Genomic DNA, 23,063 nt, shown 5'->3' with positions numbered 1-23,063 from the left:
AGCCATGGCCTCATCTACCCTGAGACCAGAAGAACTAGATAGCGTCCAGCTATCACTAATGACTGTTCTGATCAGGGCCACAATAGATGGATCCTGATAGAAGAGGAGAAGAATGTAGAACAGAACTCAAATTCTTAAAAAGTCCAGGCTTACTAGACCAGTTGAGACTATAGAGCGTTCCCTGAGACTATAGTCCTGAGATACTCCATAAACCTTGAACTGAAGGTACCTTATAACAAGTTGGCTCATAAAATATAGGATATTACCAGTGACTACTGCGCACCCTTTAAAAATCATGTGTATGAGACCAAATGGTAAAAGTTATTCTAGAGCAAAGATGAAAGGGTAAGGGCACAAGGAAACCAGATTACTGGAAACAGAACATCCAGAATGGAATTAATGAGAATGTTGACACATTGTGAAAAATGCAGCCAATGTCACTGAAAAATCTGTGTAGTAATTGTTAAATGAGAATCTAATTTGCTTTTTATACTTCTACTGAAAACACAATAAAATATTTTAAAAGAAGTAGGGGGACACAGGAACCAATTGAAAGAGCTCCAAAGGACCGAAGCCAGAACAATTTAAGTAACAGAGTAAATAAAGTAGTATTGGATTATAATCAAAAGTATAAAATACCCGTGGGTCCATACTGATAAAAACAAATGATTGAATAAATAAATTATTAGAGGAAAGAGACAACTCTCCCATGCCAAAGAGTTCCAGATAATTTATGTAGATACTCCACTCTCAAGGTGATGGAGCATAAGTCCTCACTCTCCAAGTTTGGGCTGCGCATAGTAACTTCATTCCAAAGAGCACAGTATAGAAGAGGGAAGGTAACTTTACAGTGGAGAAAACTGACACACACTACCTAAGCCAGATAATCAAGGTCGACATCAACAGTGATAAGTCATGTCGTTAGTATATATCCTTGATATGATGGGAAGAAATTGGTGCTTTTCCTGTATGGTTTTCCTCCCCAAATCCCATAACCCAGTATAATCATTAGAAAAACATCAGACAAATCCCAGTTGAAGGACATTCTACAACATACCTCACCAGTACTCCTCAAAACTGTCAAGGTCATAAAAAACAAAGAACGTCAGAGAAGCTGTCATAGCCAGTAGGAGCTTAAGGAGAGAGAATGTGGTAGCCTGGATGGAATCCTGGAACAGAAGAAGGGCATTAGGTACAAACTAATAATGTATGACTTAATAATAGTGTGTCAATATTGGTTCATTAATTATAGCAAATATACCATACTAACATAAGATGTTAATAATAGAATAATGGGAACTCTCTGTATTATCTGCTTAATGTTAATTTTTCTCTAAATCTAAAATTGCTCTAAAAAATCAAATTTATTTTTTAAAAAGAACAAAGGATCCGAGTAGGCAGTTCTCAAAAAAAGATACACAAATAGCCAATAAACACACAAAAAGATCCTTAACATCATTAGTCATCAGGGAAATATAGATGAAAACCACGATGAAATACTATATTACACCCATTAAAAGAAAAAAAAAAAAAAAAAAAACCAGTTGCCCTCGAGTCAATTCCAACACATAGTGACCCTACAGGACAGTGTAGAACTGCCCCCATAGGTTTCCAACGACCAGCTGGTGGAGTCAAGCTACAGAACTTTTGGTTAGTGGCCAAACACTTAACCACTGCACCACCAGGGCTCTGATTACACCCATTAGGATAGCTGTAATCAAAAAGACAGACAACTAATAAAGATGTAGAGAAATTGGAAGCCTCATGCTCTCCTGGTGGGTATGTAAAATGGTGTATACTCTTTGGAAAACAGCCTGGCGGTTCTTCAAATGGTTAAACATAGAGTCACCATATAACCCAGCAATTCTACTCCTAGGCCTGTGCCCAGGAGAAACAAAAACATATGTCCACGTAAAAACTTGTTCACAAATGTTCATAGCAGCATTACTCATAATAATCAAAATATAGAAACAGCTAAAGGGTCCATAAACTGATGAACGGATAATAAAATATGGTATTTCCATTTTCCAAATCAAACTGGTTGCTGTCAAGTTGATCCCAACTCATAATGATCCCATGTGTTACAGAGTAGAGCTGCTCCATAGGGTTTTCTTGGCTGTAATCTTATAGAAGCAGATCTCCAGGCCTTTGTTCCGTGGCACCACCGGGTAGGTTCGAACTGCCAATCCTTAGGTTAGTAGTTGAGCACAAACTATTTGCGGCTCCCAGGAATCTATAATGGACTGTTACTCAGTATCTTAGTTAACTAGTGCTGCAGCAACAGAAATACCACCAGTGGATGGCTTTAACAAACAGAAGTTTATTCTCTTGTGGTCTGGTAGGCTAGAAGTCCAAATTCAGGGTGCCAACTCCAGGGGAAGGTCCTTGTCATCAGTCTTCTCCGTCCTAGGAGCTTCTCAACGCAGGAATCTCAGGCCCAAAGGATGCACTCTGCTCCAGGCATTGCTTTCTTGGTGGTATGAGGTCCCCCTGTCTCTCTGTTTGCTTCTCTCTTTTATATCTCAAAAGAGATTGATTTAAGACACAACCTAATATTGTAGATTGAGTCCTGCCTCATTAACATCATAGAGGTAGGATCTACAACACATGGGAAAATCACATCAGATAACAAAATGGTAGACAATCACACAATACTGGGAATCATGGCCTAGCCAAGTTGACACATTTTGGGGGGACACAGTTTAATCCATGACACTCAGGGATGAAAATAAATGAAGTACTGATAATACTACAACATGGATGACTCTTGATAAAATGCTAAGTGAAAGAGTCAAATCAGAAAAGACCACCTGTTGCACGGTTCTGTTTATGTGAAATGTCCAGAATAGGCAAATCCATAGAGACATAAGGTAGATTAGTGTTTGTCTAGTGTGGGGGGTAGTGGGGAGAAAATGGGGTGATTGTTAAAGAATATGGGGTTTCCTTTTTGGAGTGATGAGATTATTCTAAAATTGACTGTGGTGATGATTGCTCAACTGTGAATTTTACACTTAAAATTTTGTAACACTGATACCAAAACAAAAAAAATGGCACGTATTTTTTGCATGTGTAGAAAAAGTCTATTGAAAGAATTCAGTAAATTTAGTAGGAGTTTGTTAGAGTAACAGTACATAAAATGTACTCAATAACATATGTGTTTAATTTGTGAACACTCAAAGACCTTTTCATTTGACCTCCAGGTCCCTGAGCAGCAGCCCATTACCTTGTGTAGTGGGATTGAAGACACAAAGCATTATGAGGAAGCAAAGAAATGTGTAGAAGAATTAGCATTGTACCTGAAACCACTCAGCAGTGCTAGAGGTAAATCTAATGCAGTTATCCATGGTAGGCAAATGTTTATTAACGATGTTTCTATTACCACAAAAATTGTTGGGGTATAAATCAATGTTAATGAAGTTTATTTATTGTAAACCAAACCCACTGTGTGCTAAATAATATCATTAGAAAGCATATCCAATAAAGTAGTGAATTCAGACTATGTGATATTGGAAACATTATTTGAATGAGTTGCAGAAGTAAGTATAAATATACTAGTGGTTCAGAAAGATTCTTCATCGTTTGACAGCTCTAAACTGTCTGCCTTGTATTCAGTTTTATATGGCATGCTATAGGGGATATAATAAAAGTGGAAGTTGCTATTACTGCCCTGAAGGGCTTGCTATTTCATTAGAAAGATAAGACCAACCATAATGAAATAATACGCAAGAACTGTAATGACCTGACGATTTGGGTCTTTAATCATGTTGTTTGGGCTTTTTTCCTCATGCTTAAAATGAATAATGGTATACTTAATGTTATAATGAATGGTAAGTTTTTATGAAATAACAGCTTTGTATTCTTTTTAAAATGCTAACTAGGCTTCACTGGCATAGTTTGCTTTATTCTTTGGGTATTCTAGTACAATCCAGAATTGTTCACATACCCCCACAAATCAATCAGCCCATCAGAGGAAGTGCTCCTGGACTCTAAAATTGTACTGTAAACCTAGTGTCTTAGTTATCTAGTGCTGCTGTAACAGAAATACCACAGTGGGTGGCTTTAACAAACAGAAATTTATTTTCTTACAGTTTAGTAGGCTAGACATCCAAATTGAGGGAGCCACCTCTAGAAGGAGGCTTTCTGTCTCAGTTCTAGGGGAAGGTCCTTGACTCTTCAGCTTGTTTCCTGGTTCCTTGGAGATCAGCATGTAGCTTGGCTTTGATCTTCCCCCATCTTTCTTGCTAGCTTGCATTTTTTCTCTGTTATATCTCAAAAGAGATTGACTCAAGATACACCCTGCACTAATCCTGTCTTGGTAACATAACAAAGACAGCCCATTCCCAAATGGGATTCTAACCACAGGCCTAGAGGTTAGGATTTACAACACGTATTTTTGGGGGGACATAATTCAATCCATAACACCTAGAAATAACTTTTTTTTAATTCTCTTTTAAAGGAGTGGGTCTGAATAGCACTACTCAGAGTGTTCTGAGTCGTCCAATGCAGAGGAAGCTGGTGACTCTGGTTCACTGCCAACTAGTGGAAGAAGAAGGCAGGATTCGTGCCATGAGGGCAGCTCGATCATTAGGTGAACGAACAGTTACAGAGCTTATCCTCCAGCACCAGAATCCTCAGCAACTTTCTTCCAATCTTTGGGCAGCAGTCAGGGCTAGAGGCTGCCAGTTCCTTGGACCAGGTATATTATTAAAGTTTGATATTTACTACATCAGTAATTCTGAAAGTATGGTGTAAGGACTACAAGTGATGTACAAGGACTAGTTCTTTGCAATATTCTGTTGTTATCAAGTAATATCCCACCTGGTAATCATGGCTTGGGAAATTCCATGCAAATTAGTTTTTCAGAGAACTTAACATTTTTCTTTTAATGCCAAAAGTTTATTCATTTTTTTGGAAGTTTTTCTAAAATGTAGTAATCATGTATCTGCTTTCTTAAAATATACTGAATGTAATACAAAATTATCCAAAAATGGTTAAAAGTTGTCATGGTGTATATCTGTTATTTTATTGCCTATTAACTAAGTGGTACCTGCAGAAATTACTGACTATTGCTCTTCTAATAAAAAGGCTTATCATAGCTTTCTGCATATGATAGATTTTTACTTTACCCAACTTTTTCTAGCAATGCAGGAAGAAGCTCTTAAGTTGGTTTTGTTGGCCTTAGAAGATGGGTCTGCTTTGTCAAGAAAAGTCTTGGTTCTCTTTGTGGTACAAAGATTGGAACCACGGTTCCCTCAAGCCTCTAAAACTAGCATTGGGCATGTTGTCCAGCTCCTCTATAGAGCCTCCTGCTTCAAGGTATGAATCTATATTAAATATCAGCTTGAAAGGAAACATTGTCCTTTCCCTAAACTTAAATAGTAAAACTTTGTCCTTTCCCTAAACTTAAATAGTAAAACTTTGAGTTTAATAGTTGCCTTATCTTTTCTTTTTTTTTAAAGAACATAGATGGTGTTCTATTCTAGTTAAGTTCTGTGGTATTGGATTTTGAATGTTGGATATTGAATAACGTAGATCAAACCATGGCTTAGAGATTTCTGTATTTTAAGAGACTAATAAGCTGCCTCAGTTTCCCATCAAGATTATAAGCAGAATTGATCTGAAGCGACAGTCATTGAAGTTCAAATAAGTTTTATTTGGCTGTTTATGTGTAATTCCCCTATATAGTACTGGAGCTCCAATTACCATTTCAGTTTGCTGCCTGTATAGTAATGCTGGACATTTTCTTTTATAGCCCAAACTGAATTAGCACCGCTTCAAACATTGGTGTCCACTATCTCTCATTTATTATTTATCCTATATTCTTAACTTCTTAAAGTCAAGGCTTCTTGCTTCTAACATAGGCCATAACCAGTACTTCATGGAACAGGGAAGCATGTCTCTATAATTTTGTTAATTTATACTAGCTATAAGGAAATTCATTCCTGAGTCACCGTATTTCATCTGGCACTCGTAAGCTACAAAATCTCATATTAGTAATCAAATGATTCACAAAGTCAACAGAGGAGCGTACAAGTTTAATTTTGAAAATTAAAACAAAAATCTCTAGCTAAATGCTAACATTATTCTGCTTCTTTCTAGAGTCAGATTATTTGTTGGGAGTACGGTGTGGACTCTAGGTCTGTCAAGTTACCTTCCTCATGTCTGCCAGGCTTCTAGCCATAGTTACTCCAGCTGGTCCAGATTGTCCCTGAATGACTCATGTATTTTATAATGGTTGTAGTAACACTGTTGTACAGTGTAATCTGGAATACACTTCAGAATGTCTGCTTCCAGTGTTCCATTAACAATACCAGACACATAGAATATCGGAAGCTTAAAAAAAAAGAAAGGAAAAGAAAATAACAGCTTCCTCTGAAGGATAATAAGAAGCTCAAAAACCCCAGAATATCCAAAAGTGAACCTCTTTCAACCCTAGTTAAAAGCATTAACAATACAGGCAGTCCCCAGGTTACAAATGTCCAGTTTACAGCCAGCTCATACTTGGCCTTTAATGTTATGTAAATTTGCCCTCACTTTGAAAGGATTGAACAGATTCTTCATCACAGTCACCTTCATTTGCTGCACGTGCAGCTTTTAAATGAAAGAGCTTTGAGCCTTTTCTTAATACTAAACCAAAAAAATTGCCATCCAGTCGATTCTGACTCATAGTGATCCTCTAGTGACTCAGTGACCCTTTTCTTACACTGAAGTAAGGCTGAATAAGACCTGTATGCACGCATTATAATTTATCTACAAATTCTTAAAGACAAACTTAGGAACAGATCTCATTCATAACCCTGGGACCGCTTGTAATAAAGGTGTGAAATTTGTAAAAATCTAATTCAGGCTTTTCTTTCACATAGGTTATGATGTCTCTAGTTTTTTGTGGCAGCCCCCACTTTTTTCTCTTGAATTTTATGTTTATTTTCCTTTATTTTGTTCCCCACCCACTTTCTTCTGGTGGTGGTAGTTTGTACTACACTGTCAATCAGGAAAAGATTTATCTTTTCTCATCTGAATAGGTCCCATGCCTTTAACTTTATTCCTATAGTAGAGTCTCTGCTAAGTGTTCACCAAAACCCGTTTCATTTTACTTATGGGCGTTTGATCAGACTTCATTTTCCATCCATTCCTGCAGGTAGATGTGGCCATGTGTTCTGGCTGTGTCCTTTTAGCATCTCCTATATTTCCATTGAAAAGCCCTTTCCATCTGCAGAATAATTCTGGTCTTTTTTAGTATAATACATTTCCAGGACTTTGGACATTGCCTCTTTTGAAAAGCCTTCATTGTTATTAGTTAAAGAGAGTGTTGAAAGCCAGGCCCAGGGAACCGATATAAAGAAAGCATATTCTACATTTTAATAAGGTTTAGCCTGTATCAAGGGGGTGTTTTCAAACATATACATCCACACTTGGTCGTTTGACTTGCCTTTGAATAGTGGCAGAATATATTTAGTTTATGTGACTGTAGTTCTTAATAGTTACCTATTCTTTTTGTAGACCTACATAACAAAGTTTAAGTTAGACATTCTTGTAATAAGAAGGAATGATACGTTTTTAAATCTAAAGTTATTGTGACTTCCAAGTCCTGGCTACAGTACTCTAGTTTCTTTGGTGGGAGAAAAAACTGGGAGTTTTATACTAGAAGAATTTGGGTTCTTATGGGAATGAAAGATTATTAACAAGGCAAAATGTGTTCTAAAATATGTTAAGGTATAGGTGATCCTAGACTAGAAGTACTGATAATTTTACTTTGATTCGTTAAGTCTATGGCCTGAATCCAGCCTGAGTCAAAATGTGAATTATTGGGATAATAATAGTACTTACCTGAACAAGTTGAGAGAATTAAATGAGTTAATACAGGTATCAACACACTGATTGGCACATATTAAGTGCTCAGTAAAAACCAATTGAGTCGATCCCAACTCATAGTGACCCTATACGACATAATAGAACTGTCCCATAGGGTTTCTAAGGACAGCTGGTGGATTTGAACTGCCGACCTTTTGCTTAGCAGCCTGAGCTCTTAACCACTTGCCAGCCGGGCTCCAAGTGCTCAATAAGTGTTAGCTATTTTTGTTACTATAAGATGTTATTATCATTATTATTATTATAATCCAGAATTCCAGATTTTGCACTTTCTAGTGGTGGCCTAACCCACAAAACTCCATGGAGAATTACGCCAGGTACAAATTAGTTATCTCTAAAATCTGTAGCTCTTTCAGTTATCAATACCAGCAAGCCAGAGAGTTACGGTGAAGAAACATACACTGCTTCCCAGAATAATTGTATGTTTTCTTTAAAAGAAAAAATCATATACTAAAACCAAACCTGTTGCTGTCGAGTCAGTTCTGACTCGTAATGACCCTACACACACATATTTTTAAGTGAGTATATGTTTGTATATACATGAATATGCACACCTGCACACAGCTGTTTTAAGGTCTGTTCAGTCTTTTGAGTTTCATTTTAGCACATTCTCATTCATTTTCTGTAAATCCTACACTGAAGATTTAGACATCTATAAAGAAGGAAATGTTTTACAGGCAAAACGATAGGCTCCATTTTAATCTTGTTATGGTTAAAATAATTTTTGTTTGTTACATTAAAAATTAATCTGTTATCTGTATGTGTTCATATATGAAGTATAAACTCATCTTGTTTTCTTACCTGACTCATTGTGTGGTTCTTTGAATCTCATTAGGTCACCAAACGTGATGAAGACTCTTCTTTAATGCAGCTGAAAGAAGAATTTAGAACTTACGAAGCTCTGCGGCGAGAACACGACTCCCAGATAGTGCAGATTGCTATGGAGGCAGGTTTACGAATTGCGCCAGACCAGTGGTCCTCTTTGCTTTATGGAGACCAGTCTCACAAATCTCATATGCAGTCCATTATTGACAAGGTAGAGCCTTTTTTGTTCTTTACTCCTTGGATTAATCTTAGAGTTTTGGTAATTTATAATTTGGTAAGTCATTTATTTAACAAATATGTATTAAAGTGAATACTGTATGTCAGGCTTTTGTAAGTTATGTTTTCTGTAGCCAGGTGTCATGTTGTAACTAGTCACATCATAATACCAGTTTGTTCATATAAAGATTTGATTACTGTTGTATTATTTTATCTGAAGCCCTCCCACATTCCTTTGAGAGTTTCCTTCTTAGTTTATTATTGCCTCTCTCCCTTTTATTTTTCTCTGAGTTTTGATCATTGTGTTAACTAACAGACCTCTTACATCTCTCTGTAGTGGCTGTTTAATGGTCTGGAGGATCTTATGATTCTCAGCCAGAATAAATTTCACATAATAACAGTTACCACCGTTCTAAATTTGATCAAATTTTCGATATGCTTACTTCTGCTTCATCGGTTGTCTGTTATGATGATAAGACTACTCGGGTAGGCATCGGTAGTCATGAATTTTAGGTTAGGAACCATTATTTATATGTGACTCTAAAAGCTATATATAATTCACTTGAAACTGGAGTAATACTGTAACTGTTTTTGCTGTAATTGTATACAATGTGATACACACTATGCTTAATAATAGTAGGGAGCCCTGGTGGCACAGTGGTTAAGAGCTCAGACTGCTAACCACAAGGTTAGCAGTTTGAATGCACCAGCTGCTCCTTGGAAACCCTATGGGGCAGTTCTACTCTGTCCTGTAGGGTCGTTATGAGTCAGAATTGACTCGATGGCAACTTTTTTTTTTGGTAATAGTATTATTTTACTATTTTATCTTAATTACTTAGAATTATAGAAATGATTACCAGCTCTAGAGACCACCCTACATTTAATTAGGGAAATAGACTCAAGATGTAGAGATTAGCCTAAATGTAATAACACTTACTGAGAGTTTGCTATGTGCCAGCTGGTTTTAATAGAAGAAAGGATGGTGAGACTTCGGCTTGCTTACTTCGGTCAACTCATCAGGAAAAACCAGTCGCTAAAAAAAGGGCATCATGCTTGGTAAAGTAGAATGTGAGCAAAAATGGGGGAAACCCTCATTGAAATGGGTTAGCACAGTAGCCACAACAATGTACTCAAACATACCAATGATCATGAAGATGGCTCAGGATCAGGCAACATTTTAATTTGTTAACATAAGTTTGCCATGAGTTAGAGCCCACTTAGTGGCAACTAACAGCAGCAATCCTCTCAGCAGCACTGTATTACCCTTTTATACAGAGGCACAGGGAGGTCGGGTACATTTTCCTTGGTCATATAGCTAATAAATGACAGGGCCTGGATTTGAACGTGGGCACTTTGGCTCTAGAATCCATATTCTTAATCACTAAACCTCTTACCAGACTATTCTGACACTTTTTGTTATTCCCGAAGATAATATTCTTTGAAAGAATAGTAAACTGGTGTCAAAAGAGAATTGGGATATGTGTTCTGTAACTGCTTGACACATAATTTTCAGTATAATATATGTTGTTTGCTCTGTCATGTTAACTCTTCCCTGGATACCTTTAACCAAACTTTACCTGAAACTCCTAGCCTTGGACAGGAGCTTGTATCTGGACTTATGTAACTTACTGATTATAACTCACTGAAACTTTAGTAATGATCTCATAAAGGAGTAATTTGCTATCTCCTCTGAAGAGAAACTTGGCTTACTTTTATAAAGATTCTACAAGCAGATTGTCTTTCTTATCTGAACTGGACTATGTAACTAGGTATATATCCTGTGATAATTTTCTCACATCATGAGCAAATGCTTTGACTTTAGTATCAGAAGACCTTCGTTTAACAAACTGGTAAACAAACTTTGTAGTGTATATGACTTATCTTTACCTTTTATTGAATGCCCTTTCTGGGTGGTGGAAATTCTCATCTATATAAATAAACTGCATAGAGAGCTAAATGTTTCCAAGTAGAAACCTTTGGTTATTGTCACATAATCAAAAAAAAAAAAAAATTGGTTTTTTCTATGAAAGGTCGTACGTATGACCAGCTTAGGGGAGTTAATGCCAGAGCATGTGTCATTAAGTCTTGGGAAAATTTATAACCTGATAGTTTCCAAGAATTCCAAACCAGCATAAGATTTTTTAAGCTAGAGTCCATTTAACAGATGGACTTTCTATTGAACCTGTTAGGGTGGTATCCAGTATCATGTTCTTTGGTCTATAACAGAGCTTGAACTCAAACTCATTTTGACTGACTTCAGTTTCATTGTTCTTGCTATTGTATAGCATTATCTCTGTAGTTCCAAATTTAAATTATTTGGAAGGACCCCAAGAGCCAAACTCAACACAGTGCTGTAAAAGTGTAGGATAGAGAGAGTACTTCTAAATTAAGCAATTGAGAAAAATACCACATGTGACATTTGAGGAATGACTAGCCATTCAACTTCTACATGGATGGAAAGGGCAGACAGCAGAAGGAAGAGAGTATACAGTGTGCCAAGCTATGGTGAGAAATGCAAGGTTTGTTCAGATAGTAGGTAATCCAGTCTGGCCAAATCTTAGGAATAGGGGAAGATAAATATTAATTTTAATAAATTATAAAAATGATTTCTGGTATTGTAAATCATTTTTATTTCAAAAGGATTACCTGGCCTTTAGGAAAGTTAATATTTATCTTTTTTTAAGTTGCAGACCCCAGCATCTTTTGCACAAAGTGTTCAGGAACTAACAATTGCTCTCCAGAGGACTGGAGACCCAGCGAACTTGAACCGACTAAGACCCCATTTGGAGCTGTTGGCAAACATTGACCCTAGTCCAGGTAAACCCAAGAGAAATTAATGGACTGTCCTATGTCTGCCCTCAGTGCTGGTCAGTGATTCTTTGAATTATCTTTTGTCACATTTTCTAAAATTTCTCAGAGTAGTTAGTCCAAATCTTTTCTATAGTACTGAAGTCTCTGGCCCTACTCTTGTCCCTGTTTGTCTCAGGTTAGTTTACTTCAACTAATGTCGATTTAATACTTAACTCATATTTTGCTACTCACTTCACCAGAAAAATAGATACCCCCTGGGCTCCTTTATGTTTCCTCTTTCCCCATCCCAAATTGGGGTATATTTTACCATTCTCACCTCTTTGCCAAAGCTCCAAGTTTTTTCTCATTTTTCTACATCATATGTCCTTAATTGCATTTCCTTGATCGCATTTTTCCCCCCTCCATGATATCTTGTTCCATCAAGTATCCTCTCTTGCATATCTTTACTTTATAAACCCTTTCCTATTCCTTCCCCTTGACCTGAAGTTCCACCCAACCTTCATTTTCCACCTAATACATCTTAGATATTTTGGCTTCTATCTCTGTCCTGCTTTTATTCCTGAACTGAAACTCTTAGCATTCACTAGTAATTTCCCTGTCTCTAATTCCGAAGTCCTTAAATATACTTGAATTGTTTTCAGAATTTGATAATGTTGTTGACCACTTACTTGATATAGAAACTCTGCTGACACCTTGTCTGTAGTGTCATGGTTCTCTTCTGTCGTCTCCTTTTGACTTCCTTCTTCTCTTGCTCACAAGAGTAGGCAGGTTGTGTTCTTGGAACTTTATTTTCTCTGCATTGTCTGTTGATGGTGATCATTCATACCTGGCAATCAGGTATTACCTCTGTATAGATAATAGACTTCCCGATATCTCTACCACTATTATCTCTTCATTGTTCAGACCTGCTCTCCCAAATGTGTACTGAGATTCTTCATCATCTCCTCTGTGTGTTTTAAAGTGAACTTGTCTTTACTTGATATCTGCTCTTCCTCCTGTGTTCCCTCTCTCTATTAATGACCTCATTCTCTGAGGTACGCAAGCTTACAGTCTGAGTCTTGGTTGTCTTGCCTTATATCTTTTCCCTTCACTTAATCTACATACCATTTCAGACAACAGGATCTGTCTGTTTTTCTTTCAGAATGTCCCTCTATTCCGTGCCTACTAATACTGTCTCGGTGAGGACCTCATTCCTTTTCTCTGAGACTAAATGTCTTTCAGCTTTGTCTACTCTTTTAATTCTTCCAGTCCAGTCTACTTATTGCTGCAAAATAAGTCACATCTCTGATCTGACGTCTATACTCATAAACTTACAGTGACACTCCATTTCTTATAGAATAAGGTCCAGAACTCTTGATTATGGCAGTCAAAGCATTCTAATATTTATAAACCCACCTTTGTAGATTTATCTCCCAAAATTGCTTAATCAAACCAGATCAGATCTGTTCCTAGAACATACAGTATTTTGTTTTATTTTTTCCTTTGATCATTCTGAGCAATCAAAAGAGGACTTCCACAAGCTCTTATCTTACCAACACATCAACCTGTCTGCCTACATCTGTGCCAATATATTCTGCTCTCCTCTTGTAACAGTTGATAAACTGTACTCTTAGCTCTGGCCACCCTCTCTCCTCATCCACTAGATATCATCTCATCAGGTATATCCTTTTAGTACTTTAGTTTATCATCAGTTTTCCTTTTCTGCTAGAATACTTCTGTCAACATACAAATACAGTAAAGCCTCTGAAAGCTGGAAACTGTAAGGCAGAAACCTGTCAGAGAAGGAAAACTCAAATATTTCCACTAAAATGAGAGAGAAAAAAGTAAGATTGCACCCTGTCAAAGGCAGAAAACTTGTGAGACCCAGAAAAAAAGGCAGTTCCATAGAGTTCTGGCTTTCAAAGTTTTCAGTGTACGTGTTATTTATTTCATCTTAGCCCACTTTTGACTCCATTACCTATCCAGCTACCACTCCATTTCTCTCCTTTTTATAGCACTCTGTTGAACCCCCTCCTGTCAGGCATTTATCTCTGCCACTCTACCAAAACTGCTTTTGTCAGAGTCAACAGGTGATTTCCATGTTGCTAATTCCAAAGGTGAATTCTTGGTTCTCATTGTATTTGACCTGTCAGCAGCATTTAACGTTGTCATTACTCTCATCTTGAAACACGTTTTTCACTTAGCTTCCAGGCTGCCACACTCTCCGAGTTTTCTTTTTACTTTATTAGACCCTCATTCTCAACCTCCTTTGCGGATTTCTTCTCATTTCCATAACCTCTGTCATTTGGAGTGCACCAGTGTTTAGTCCTTGTACCTCTTCTCTTTCCTGTTTGTACCTGTTCCCAAGATAATCTCATCTGGTTTCATGGCTTTAAATATCACCTATATGACTCACAAATGTCCTATATTTCATCAGTTCTGAGGCCTACATTTTTTCCATATTTTAGCATTTCTGGAATTGGTATGCATTTATACAACTGATGACATGTCATAATTTAATTAGCAGTGTTCTTTCTCTTTAAATAGCACATAAAATAATGATGTGTGTTACAGTTGATGGTGTTTTACAGTCTATGAAACATATCTTCAGCCCAGACCTTTTTCCTAAACATTTATGTATATGACTGCCTACTCAGCATCCAACAGCTCTATTTGAATATTTAATAAACATTTCAGACTTAACCTGTCTAAAAATGAGCTCCAATCTCTGCAGTCCTGTTACTGGCCATGCCATCCTTCCAGTTGCTCAGTCCAAAAACCCTGGAGATGTCAACTCTTTCTTGTATAATGTATAGCTGATCCGTCAGCAAATTTTATAGGCTCTACCTTTAAAATCCATCTATAATCAGTTGACTTCTTACCACTCTCACTGCTACTGTCCTCATCTAAGCTATTATCATCTCTCTTCATGTGTTATGGAATAGCCTACTATTGTCTGGTTTTAGCATAAGAGCAAGAATGATCCTGTCACCCCTCTGCTCAGAAATTCTCCAGTGGCTTCCTGTCACTCACAGTAAAAGCCAAAATCCTTTCCATGATGTACAAGGTTTCTCATGATCTGGTCTTTCCATTACCTCTCTGATTTCATCTCCTACTCTTATTTTTCTACCTCTCTTGTGCAGTTCTCCCTCCCTCCATGGAGCATGCCAGGCACACTCCCATATCTGGGCCTTTGCACTTATTCTTCCCTCTACCTAGAATGTTTTCCCCCCAGTTTATCCACAAGGCACACACCGTCACTTCCTTCAGGTTTTTAATTAAAACTTTTCAAGGAGGCCTTCACTGGCTACCTGTCTGAAATTTTACATATACCTATCCAACTCCCTTTCCTTGCTCTTGTGTTTTCAACTCATTACTATCTAAATACTCTATATTTTAATTACTCTGTATGTATTATCTTGTTTCATTGTCTGGCCCCTTTCCTAGAATGTAACATTTTTTGTTGTGTTTGCTACTGCTTTCTGCTTTCTTAGCAACTACAAAAATACCTGGGACTTAGTAGATGCTCTAAAATTACTTTCTGAATGAATGTTCCCTTCACCTCTCCATCTGTACCTTCTTTTCCTGTTGAAATTCTATGTATACTTCAAAGCTCAGTTCAGATGCCGTAACCTAGAAGTGTGTAAGTGAGGTCTACACATCACCTTTCAGGGTGTTTCCAGAAGGAAGTCATCTTTATTTCTGTATTCTCATTTCATTTTATATTTCTTTTTGAGAACATTTTATATTAAGGCTGATGGTTAATTTTTCTTTAAAAAAATCAGTGCTGGTACTGGGCAAATACTTACTGATGAAGAGGATGTGTAGCAGTTGCTTCATAGCACTGGTGGTACAGTGGTTAAGCATTCGGTTGCTAACCAAAAGGTCAGCAGTTCATATCCACCAGACACTCCCTGGAAACCTTACAGGGCAGTTCTGTTCTGTCTTACAGGGTCGCTATAAGTCGGAGTCAGTGCAATGGTGACGGGTTTGGTTTGGTTTCTTTCTTTTTTTTTTTCTTAATACTTCTTGAACATTCTGTTTACTAATATATGCTTTATGTAAAACTTCAAAATAGACATTGCATATTGGCAGTCAGTTTAGTTTGGTTCACACAGTGTTGGTTTGCACAATGTTCTAAAGTTGTTAGGTGCCAACTCTTAAAAACGGGAAATTTTACTTAAAAATCTCAAATTTAATCTTTCCCTGGGGAAAAAATGGGGTATCTGCCATACTAGCTTTGCATCTTCACCTAACAACAATCAGCTATAGCTGAGTAGTAACTGTACCCTTAGATGAGACATAACACTACATACCTGTCACACTGGCTAAAATAAAAATTAGCGACTATACCAAGTACTGCAAAGGTCTAGAGAAACTAGACCACTCGCATTGCTGGTGGGAATGTAAAATTTTACAGCCACTCTGGAAGACAGTTCGGCAGTTTCTTAAAAAACTAAACACAAAACTACCATGTGACAGTCTAGTCTTTGTCACTCACTATTGTCTCTTCAACACTGAGGGTCTAATGACAGTTGCAATTTATTGGCTGGCCTATTTAATTCCTTTATGCTACCTTCCCTTTCCCTGTAGTTATTTTTGTTTACAGTTCCAGCTTTAAAAGAATATATCTGGTTCTTTAAAATGATGCTTAGGTGAACAAGCTATTATTTGTATATATGTATATATATATGTATAAAGCTCAACTTAATTTTCACTGAAGTGCTAACTAACATCAACTACTATATATTCCTTTATTAATTTAATATTGGGCAAAACCTTGAATAACAATAATTTTTCAATTTCATTTTTTCATGTGCTGCGTAGATGCTCCTCCTCCTACTTGGGAACAGCTAGAAAATGGGCTGGTTGCTGTGCGTACAGTGGTGCATGGGCTGGTTGATTATATCCAGAACCACAGCAAAAAAGGAGCAGATCAACAGCAGGTAAGGGAGAGGTTTGAAACTAGAGGTAAGCCACTATGGGAGTTACCTACAGACAGAAGCAAAGCCAAAAAGTTGACATGAAGACTCTGATTATAGAAACTAAATTAGTGTAGCGTGTTTAGAAGTCAGTTTACTAGATTAGCCTGGTGATTTTATCTGACAACATTGAAATTAAGTAATTATTGTCAGTCTAGTGTTGTGCTGGGGTTACTTTTCATGTTGCATATAGCAGTATTTGATGGATCAAATAGATTCTGTGCTAACAGTTTATTCCATTTAAATGAGGTTATTCTCTCTTAGTATTACATTTCATTTTGACAATAGATATCTTTTAAGTACAGCTAATTCTATATCTCTCCAATAAAGTCTGTTAATGCCAAATTTTCCTCAGTTTTTTAAATGCAATATGTGGCAGTAAAATGTAATAACTTATGTTATGGCTGAAATTTTCAGTTTTATCCCCAGTAATTCTATTTTGCCTTCAGGACTTAAGTTAGATTCATTAGATCTCTTATTTTGCAGTAGTGACCTTTGAACTTAAAACTATGGTATTAATTTACCTGGCTTAAGTAAATATAAACAACAATAGATTGTTCAATATTTTTTTCCTTGAGAGGCAAGAAATACCAAAAAAAAAGTTAATTTAGAATAATCTAGATGTCATGTTTCTGATCTTTCTAAACACAGGTCACAGATTTTTTTATGATTAAGAAATGGAAGAAAGGAAAAACCTACTGTTTTTAATTCCCTGTTCATTAGACATCTGAATAATGTAACAAAAATAACAACACTAACCTTTTTTAAGGTCTGGCAATCAGTAATGAAATACACTAAATTTTTTTTTCAGCCTAGTGTTGTGTTTGAGATATCTCATTAACTCCCAGATCATTCCTCCTGCCTGTTCCTTGAATTGTAAATAATATATTTCATTTGTACCTTTGGAGATACTTTAAGTCCTTTGTATATTCTTCTGCATGTCGAGAAGAATTGGTTATAGAATATTCTTTAATTATAGGTCCTATTTTAGATTTTGTTACAAAGAAGCATAATTATATCATATACCTATGTTGAACACTGTACAAAACAAATATTAGATGACAGTTTTAAACATTTTAAAGTTCTAAATGCCTGTGTTTTGTCCATTATAATATCTGGAAAGATGATTATTGACTACCCTAAGATTTATGTGATGTTACATGTTTGAGAATAATACTAACATATCAGGAAAGTCAGAACCATATTTTTATTTTTTGGACTCTGAGATTTTAGACACAATGACTTTCCAACACTTTTGCTCTCGGTAGTCTAGGTAAGCGTGAATTAGTCTGAATAACCCATTTAGATTATCAGGATCCTTAAACAGCAACACAAAATTTAAATCTTTTTTTTTTTTTAAGTGTCTAATGTTTTGATATTGGTCTTAGCCTCCACAGCATAGCAAATACAAAACATACATGTGTCGAGATATGAAGCAGAGAGGAGGATGCCCTCGTGGGGCCAGCTGTACATTTGCACACTCTCAGGAGGAACTGGAAAAGTAAGTGTCCCTTTATGAAAATCACTAGCCTCAGCTTTCCAGTAATTCGTTATGAAATGAGATAGAATTATTAAGTTGATTAATTTGCTGACAGTGAGAAATACAAAAAGAGTAGTTGTATTATCTTCGATGAATAGGGGGTTTTTAGAATGTAATACATCACTTAAAAAGAAGAAAACCAAAGTAGTGTCTTCAGCTTTCTTTACGTTGTGCCAAAAAACAGGAAACTATTTTACAGTTGTTTTTGTTTTGTGCTGTGAAGTCAGTTCCAACTCATAGCCACCCTATAGGACAGAGTAGAACTGCCCTAGAGGGTTTCCTAGGCAGTAATCTTTCTGAGAGCATATCGCCAGGTCTTTTCTCCCATGGAAGGGCTGGTGGGTTAAAACCACCAACCTTTCAAGTGCTTAATTGTTGTGCCACCAGGGCACCTTATTTTATGGTTAACTAAATCTAAAAGTAAATCTTTTTTGCTCCAAAAAATAATAAAGTTCAAATAGTTGTCATCAATTTTAACTGATTTTAATAGCTCAGTGCTTTCCAGTAGAAAAATTTGCCCTTCGTTCTATTCACGAAATTAATTTAATGCCAGACTCAATTTCACAGGTTTTTTCAGACATCAAGAACCAGATAATTCCAGTGATGTTAAATTTTCAAGCACATGGAAGAAAAGAAATTCTATCAATTCTCTTTTTTATAAAGCCAGTGTAATACTGACACCAAATTTGACAAAGCACAATTAAAGAAAACTGCAAATCTGTCTTATGTAATTAAGTACAAAGGTAGCTCCATACAATTACTATAGGAGAAATACCATGTGATCATATCCAAAGATGCCAAAAGGTATTTGAATAAAATCAAATAACCAATTATAGATAAAAACTATTTTACAACAAAAATATCATACTTTCTCAACAAGATAATAATTTGTATCATATCAAAAGGCAGCATGATGCTTAATAAAATAGTAGATTCAGTCTATTAAAGTCAAGAATAAGGCAAAATTTTCTACTGGTAAGACTATTATTTGACATTCTGGAAGTAGTATCTAATGTTCATAAACGAGAATAGAGTAGCCATAAGATTATTACGTGGGAGAAAACCCAAGAGAAGTACTAGAAACAAAAGAAACAAGAATTTAGTGAGGTGGCAAATAAAAAAATTATAAAAACGAATTGTTCTCATATAAACAGTTAAATAATGTGAAATTAAAGATTCCATTCACAGCAGCAACAACAAATAATGAACTTATAAGAACTATCCAGGAATTATTAAACTATCTCAGGAACATAAAAGAAGACCTAAATAAATGAAGAAACATACTATGTTCTTGCATAAAAAGGCTTGACATTATAAAGGTTTCATTGTCCCCTAAATTAAACAGTATATTTGGTGAAATCCCAATTAAAATCTCAACACAGTGATTGTTAGGACCTAACAAAATCATTCATTTGGAAGAATAAATATGTGAGAACAGCCATGAAAATTCTGAAAGAGGAAGAGTATCAGGGACTAGACTAATGGCTATTAACCTGTACTGTGAGCTAAAGTGAATATAAAGACTCTGGTAGTCACATAAAAATAGATTAGTGAAATACAATAGAGAATTTAGAAAAGGTTTCAGATACATGTAGGAAATTAGCATATGTGATAAAGGTGACATTTCACATCAATGGCAAAAAAGATGATGGTGAAACAGCTGGCTTTCCATTAGCAAAGTGATTAGAGCTGAATCCTAACTTCACTACGTTGTTGTATACCAAAATGGATTTTAGATGTATCAGAGATTTAAATATTTAGGGAAAAAACCATAAGAGTATTAAGGGATTTTTTAAAACAGAATCTTACATTAGGAAAGGATTATTTCAGAATGATAGTCCAGCATCCATAAAGGAAATGATTATAAATTTGATTACTTAAACATGATATTTTTGAACTATCAAATTTACAAAGACTGATACTACCTAGTGTTTGATGAAGAATTGGGGGGAATTTTTTTTTCGTTTATTATCGGTAGAATATAACCTTTTTGGAGGGCAGTTTCTAATGTGCATATACCCTTTGACCTAGCAGTTCTGCTTCTAGTCATTCATGAAAGAGTGTAAGTACATGTAATGATTATTCATTAAACCATTGTTTCAGTAGCATGAAATTAGGAACAACCTATAATAAAACGACATAGAGAAATATCCAAGATTATTAAATGGAGAAAAAAAAATTATCAAGCATCCATATATGACTTTTTCTATAAAGAAGAGAAAAATCTATGATTATATACCAAACTCTTAACAGTGGTTACCTCTGAAGGGTAGTTATTGTTTTTTTTTTTCCTCCCCCTAAAATTTGTCAGATATGGGAAACATTTGGAAAAATAGCATTACTCTTAATTAACTTTTTAAAAATGCAGTAACATTTATAAGTAGACTTAACTTTCATTGTTGAGGGATGAAGGTGCTGGAGCCTGATGGCTTAATTTTTCTCCTGTGGTTAGATTTAGAATTTACATGCCTTTTATACCACAGCTTCTGTTTAAATTTAGACCATTTTTCTAATCTATTTCTATTAAGCTACTTTTAAAATAGTTTGTCATGTGTAGGCACACATAGAATCAGCATCTCTGAATCAGTTCTGATAAAATTACTTTTCTTGATAGTTTAAATTTTTTAATGGAGTGGTAACTTTTTCTCAATGTACACAGTGGGTTTTTTGTTTTATTCTTAATTTTTAATATAGGAGCCTTGGTGGCGCAGCGGTTAAGAGCTTGGCTGCTAACCGAAAGGTCAGCAGTTCAAATGCACGAACCTCTCCTTGGAAACCCTATGGGGCAGTTCTTCTCTGTCCTGTAAGGTCGCTGTGAGTCGGAATAGACTTGACAGTGGCAGGATTTTTGTTTGTTTGTTTTTGGTATCCCAAGGCATTTGAGGGAAAGCTAAAGTAACGTATTTGAGAAACTGTCTTCTAAAAATTTTTCTACCTTCTCCAGTAAGTGTTAGGGATAGAGATTTCAACAACAACAACAACAAAAATGTAATATTAGCAAGATTTGTTTGTTGAAATATTACACACGAATTTTATACTTAATCAGTGTGTCTTACTGCATGAGATCATATAGATTACATACACACAGGCATGTTCTTAAGTTGATAGCTAGAAGCAGTGTTCAAGAGAGAATTCTAGAAAATAATGTGTTCAGAATCTTTTCCTTTTTCATCTGTTTCTTAAATACATTTTAGTTCTTGGTTTAGTTTTTATATTTTTGGTTTCTGGTATTCTGTCTTTGCTTTTTATATAGATTTCGTAAAATGAACAAACGCTTAGTTCCCAGAAGACCCCTGAGTGCCTCTTTGGGTCATCTTAATGAGGTGGGCCTGCCTTCAGCAGCTATCCTTCCAGATGAAGGTGCAGTGGATCTGCCTAGCAGAAAACCCCCTGCTCTGCCAAATGGAATTGTATCAGCAGGGAACACCGTCACACAGCTAATTCCACGAGGGACGGACCCCAGCTACGATTCTAGTCTGAAGCCAGGAAAGATAGATCATCTGAGCAGTAGTGCCCCTGGATCCCCTCCTGACCTGTACGTTTTTCCTAACTCTTATTTAAACTTTCTTCTTATAAACATAAAGTAGAGGGAAAAAGGAATAATCAGTGTCTTTTAGGGGAAAAAAAACTTGATTTTTTGGCTTCATTTTGTTCTGTCTTTTCCTTCTATTTTCTGTGCTAGTGATTTTTAACAATGAATTAGCATAGGTAAAATAAGATCAAAGTTTGCAAATTTTGTAGGTGATAACCATTGGAATAAACCATTTTCCCAAATTGTAGCAATCTTTGTATTTAACAATTGTGTACATTAGAAGTATTTTAGGGACCTTAAACTCGACTTTCACAATCTTATTCCCTTAGACTGGAATCTGTCCCTAAGAGTATTTCTGCCTTACCTGTGAATCCACATCCTGTACCTCCAAGGGGGCCAACAGATCTGCCTCCCATGCCTGTCACCAAACCACTTCAGATGGTACCACGAGGTTCTCAGTTATATCCAGCACAACAGGCAGATGTTTATTATCAGGATCCTCGAGGAGCTGCTCCACCATTTGAACCAGCACCTTATCAGCAGGGTAATGATCTTTCATCTTTGTTGCTCAGTGTTCTTAGGACTTATGAGTACTATCCAAGTAAGAGTGAACATACTCACAGTAGCCTCCTTAATACATTTTTAAATACTTTGGAAAAACTGAGATGATCATCTGAATAGTAGGAAATAAATAAAGTAGCAAAGCTATAAAAAGCAAACGCCCTATTTACTAACAGCAGTTGTATGTTATACAACTGCCACATCTTTCTCCCGTGGAACAGGTGGTAGGTTCAAACTGCCAACCTTTCAATTAGCAGCTGAGCACATAACCACTGCACCACCAGGTCACCTTAGATGTATGTTAAATGTATTTATACACTTTTGGAAATAAGTCATCCATGTAGACAGTGGAAATTTGCTAAGTATGGGACTATATGGTCACCTGACCAAATTTTTCTACAAGCATAAAAAATATTACAATGGGTATAAATCAAATGCACAGTACATTTTTTTTTCCTTTTAGTTATCACCTAATATTATTTTTCTGTCTTCCAACACTCTTGGGTCCAGTAATGTAAATGAAAGTAGCATATATACCTTTAGAGAGTTTATAGTGTAGAATCAATAGTTGTAAAGAATAGAAAACTATTTGTGTGTGTGAGAGAGAGTGCGTGTATTAAAAGTTAAGTTGTGGAACAATGATGAATCTGTGATGCATCTCATAACATGGATGAAACTGGAGGACATTATGCTGAGTGAAATAAGTCAATCACAAAAGGACAAATATTGTATGAGACCTCTATTGTAA

General features: G+C 36.1%; 1 protein-coding gene across 3 annotated transcripts in view; it reads left to right on the top strand.

Moving 5' to 3' along the window:
- Positions 1-23,063, top strand: part of RC3H1 (ring finger and CCCH-type domains 1) — a 93,514-nt gene that overhangs the window by 44,031 nt on the left and 26,420 nt on the right. For 2 of the 3 annotated variants that reach the window (XM_023728043.1, XM_004372831.2), the window contains exons 3-11: positions 3,201-3,321; positions 4,457-4,696; positions 5,141-5,316; positions 8,705-8,905; positions 11,595-11,727; positions 16,528-16,646; positions 18,071-18,183; positions 21,476-21,757; positions 22,084-22,298. In XM_023728043.1, the coding sequence (XP_023583811.1) occupies positions 3,201-3,321; positions 4,457-4,696; positions 5,141-5,316; positions 8,705-8,905; positions 11,595-11,727; positions 16,528-16,646; positions 18,071-18,183; positions 21,476-21,757; positions 22,084-22,298 (1,600 nt within the window). The remainder of the gene's footprint in view (positions 1-3,200; positions 3,322-4,456; positions 4,697-5,140; positions 5,317-8,704; positions 8,906-11,594; positions 11,728-16,527; positions 16,647-18,070; positions 18,184-21,475; positions 21,758-22,083; positions 22,299-23,063) is intronic. The other variant, XM_023728044.1, reaches the window with a different exon arrangement.

This window comes from Trichechus manatus, unplaced genomic scaffold (genome assembly GCF_000243295.1).
Source record: "Trichechus manatus latirostris isolate Lorelei unplaced genomic scaffold, TriManLat1.0 scaffold00021, whole genome shotgun sequence".
NCBI lineage: Eukaryota > Metazoa > Chordata > Mammalia > Sirenia > Trichechidae > Trichechus > Trichechus manatus.
The sequence above is the reverse complement of the archived record's forward strand: the minus strand, read 5'-3'. Positions and strand labels throughout refer to the sequence as shown.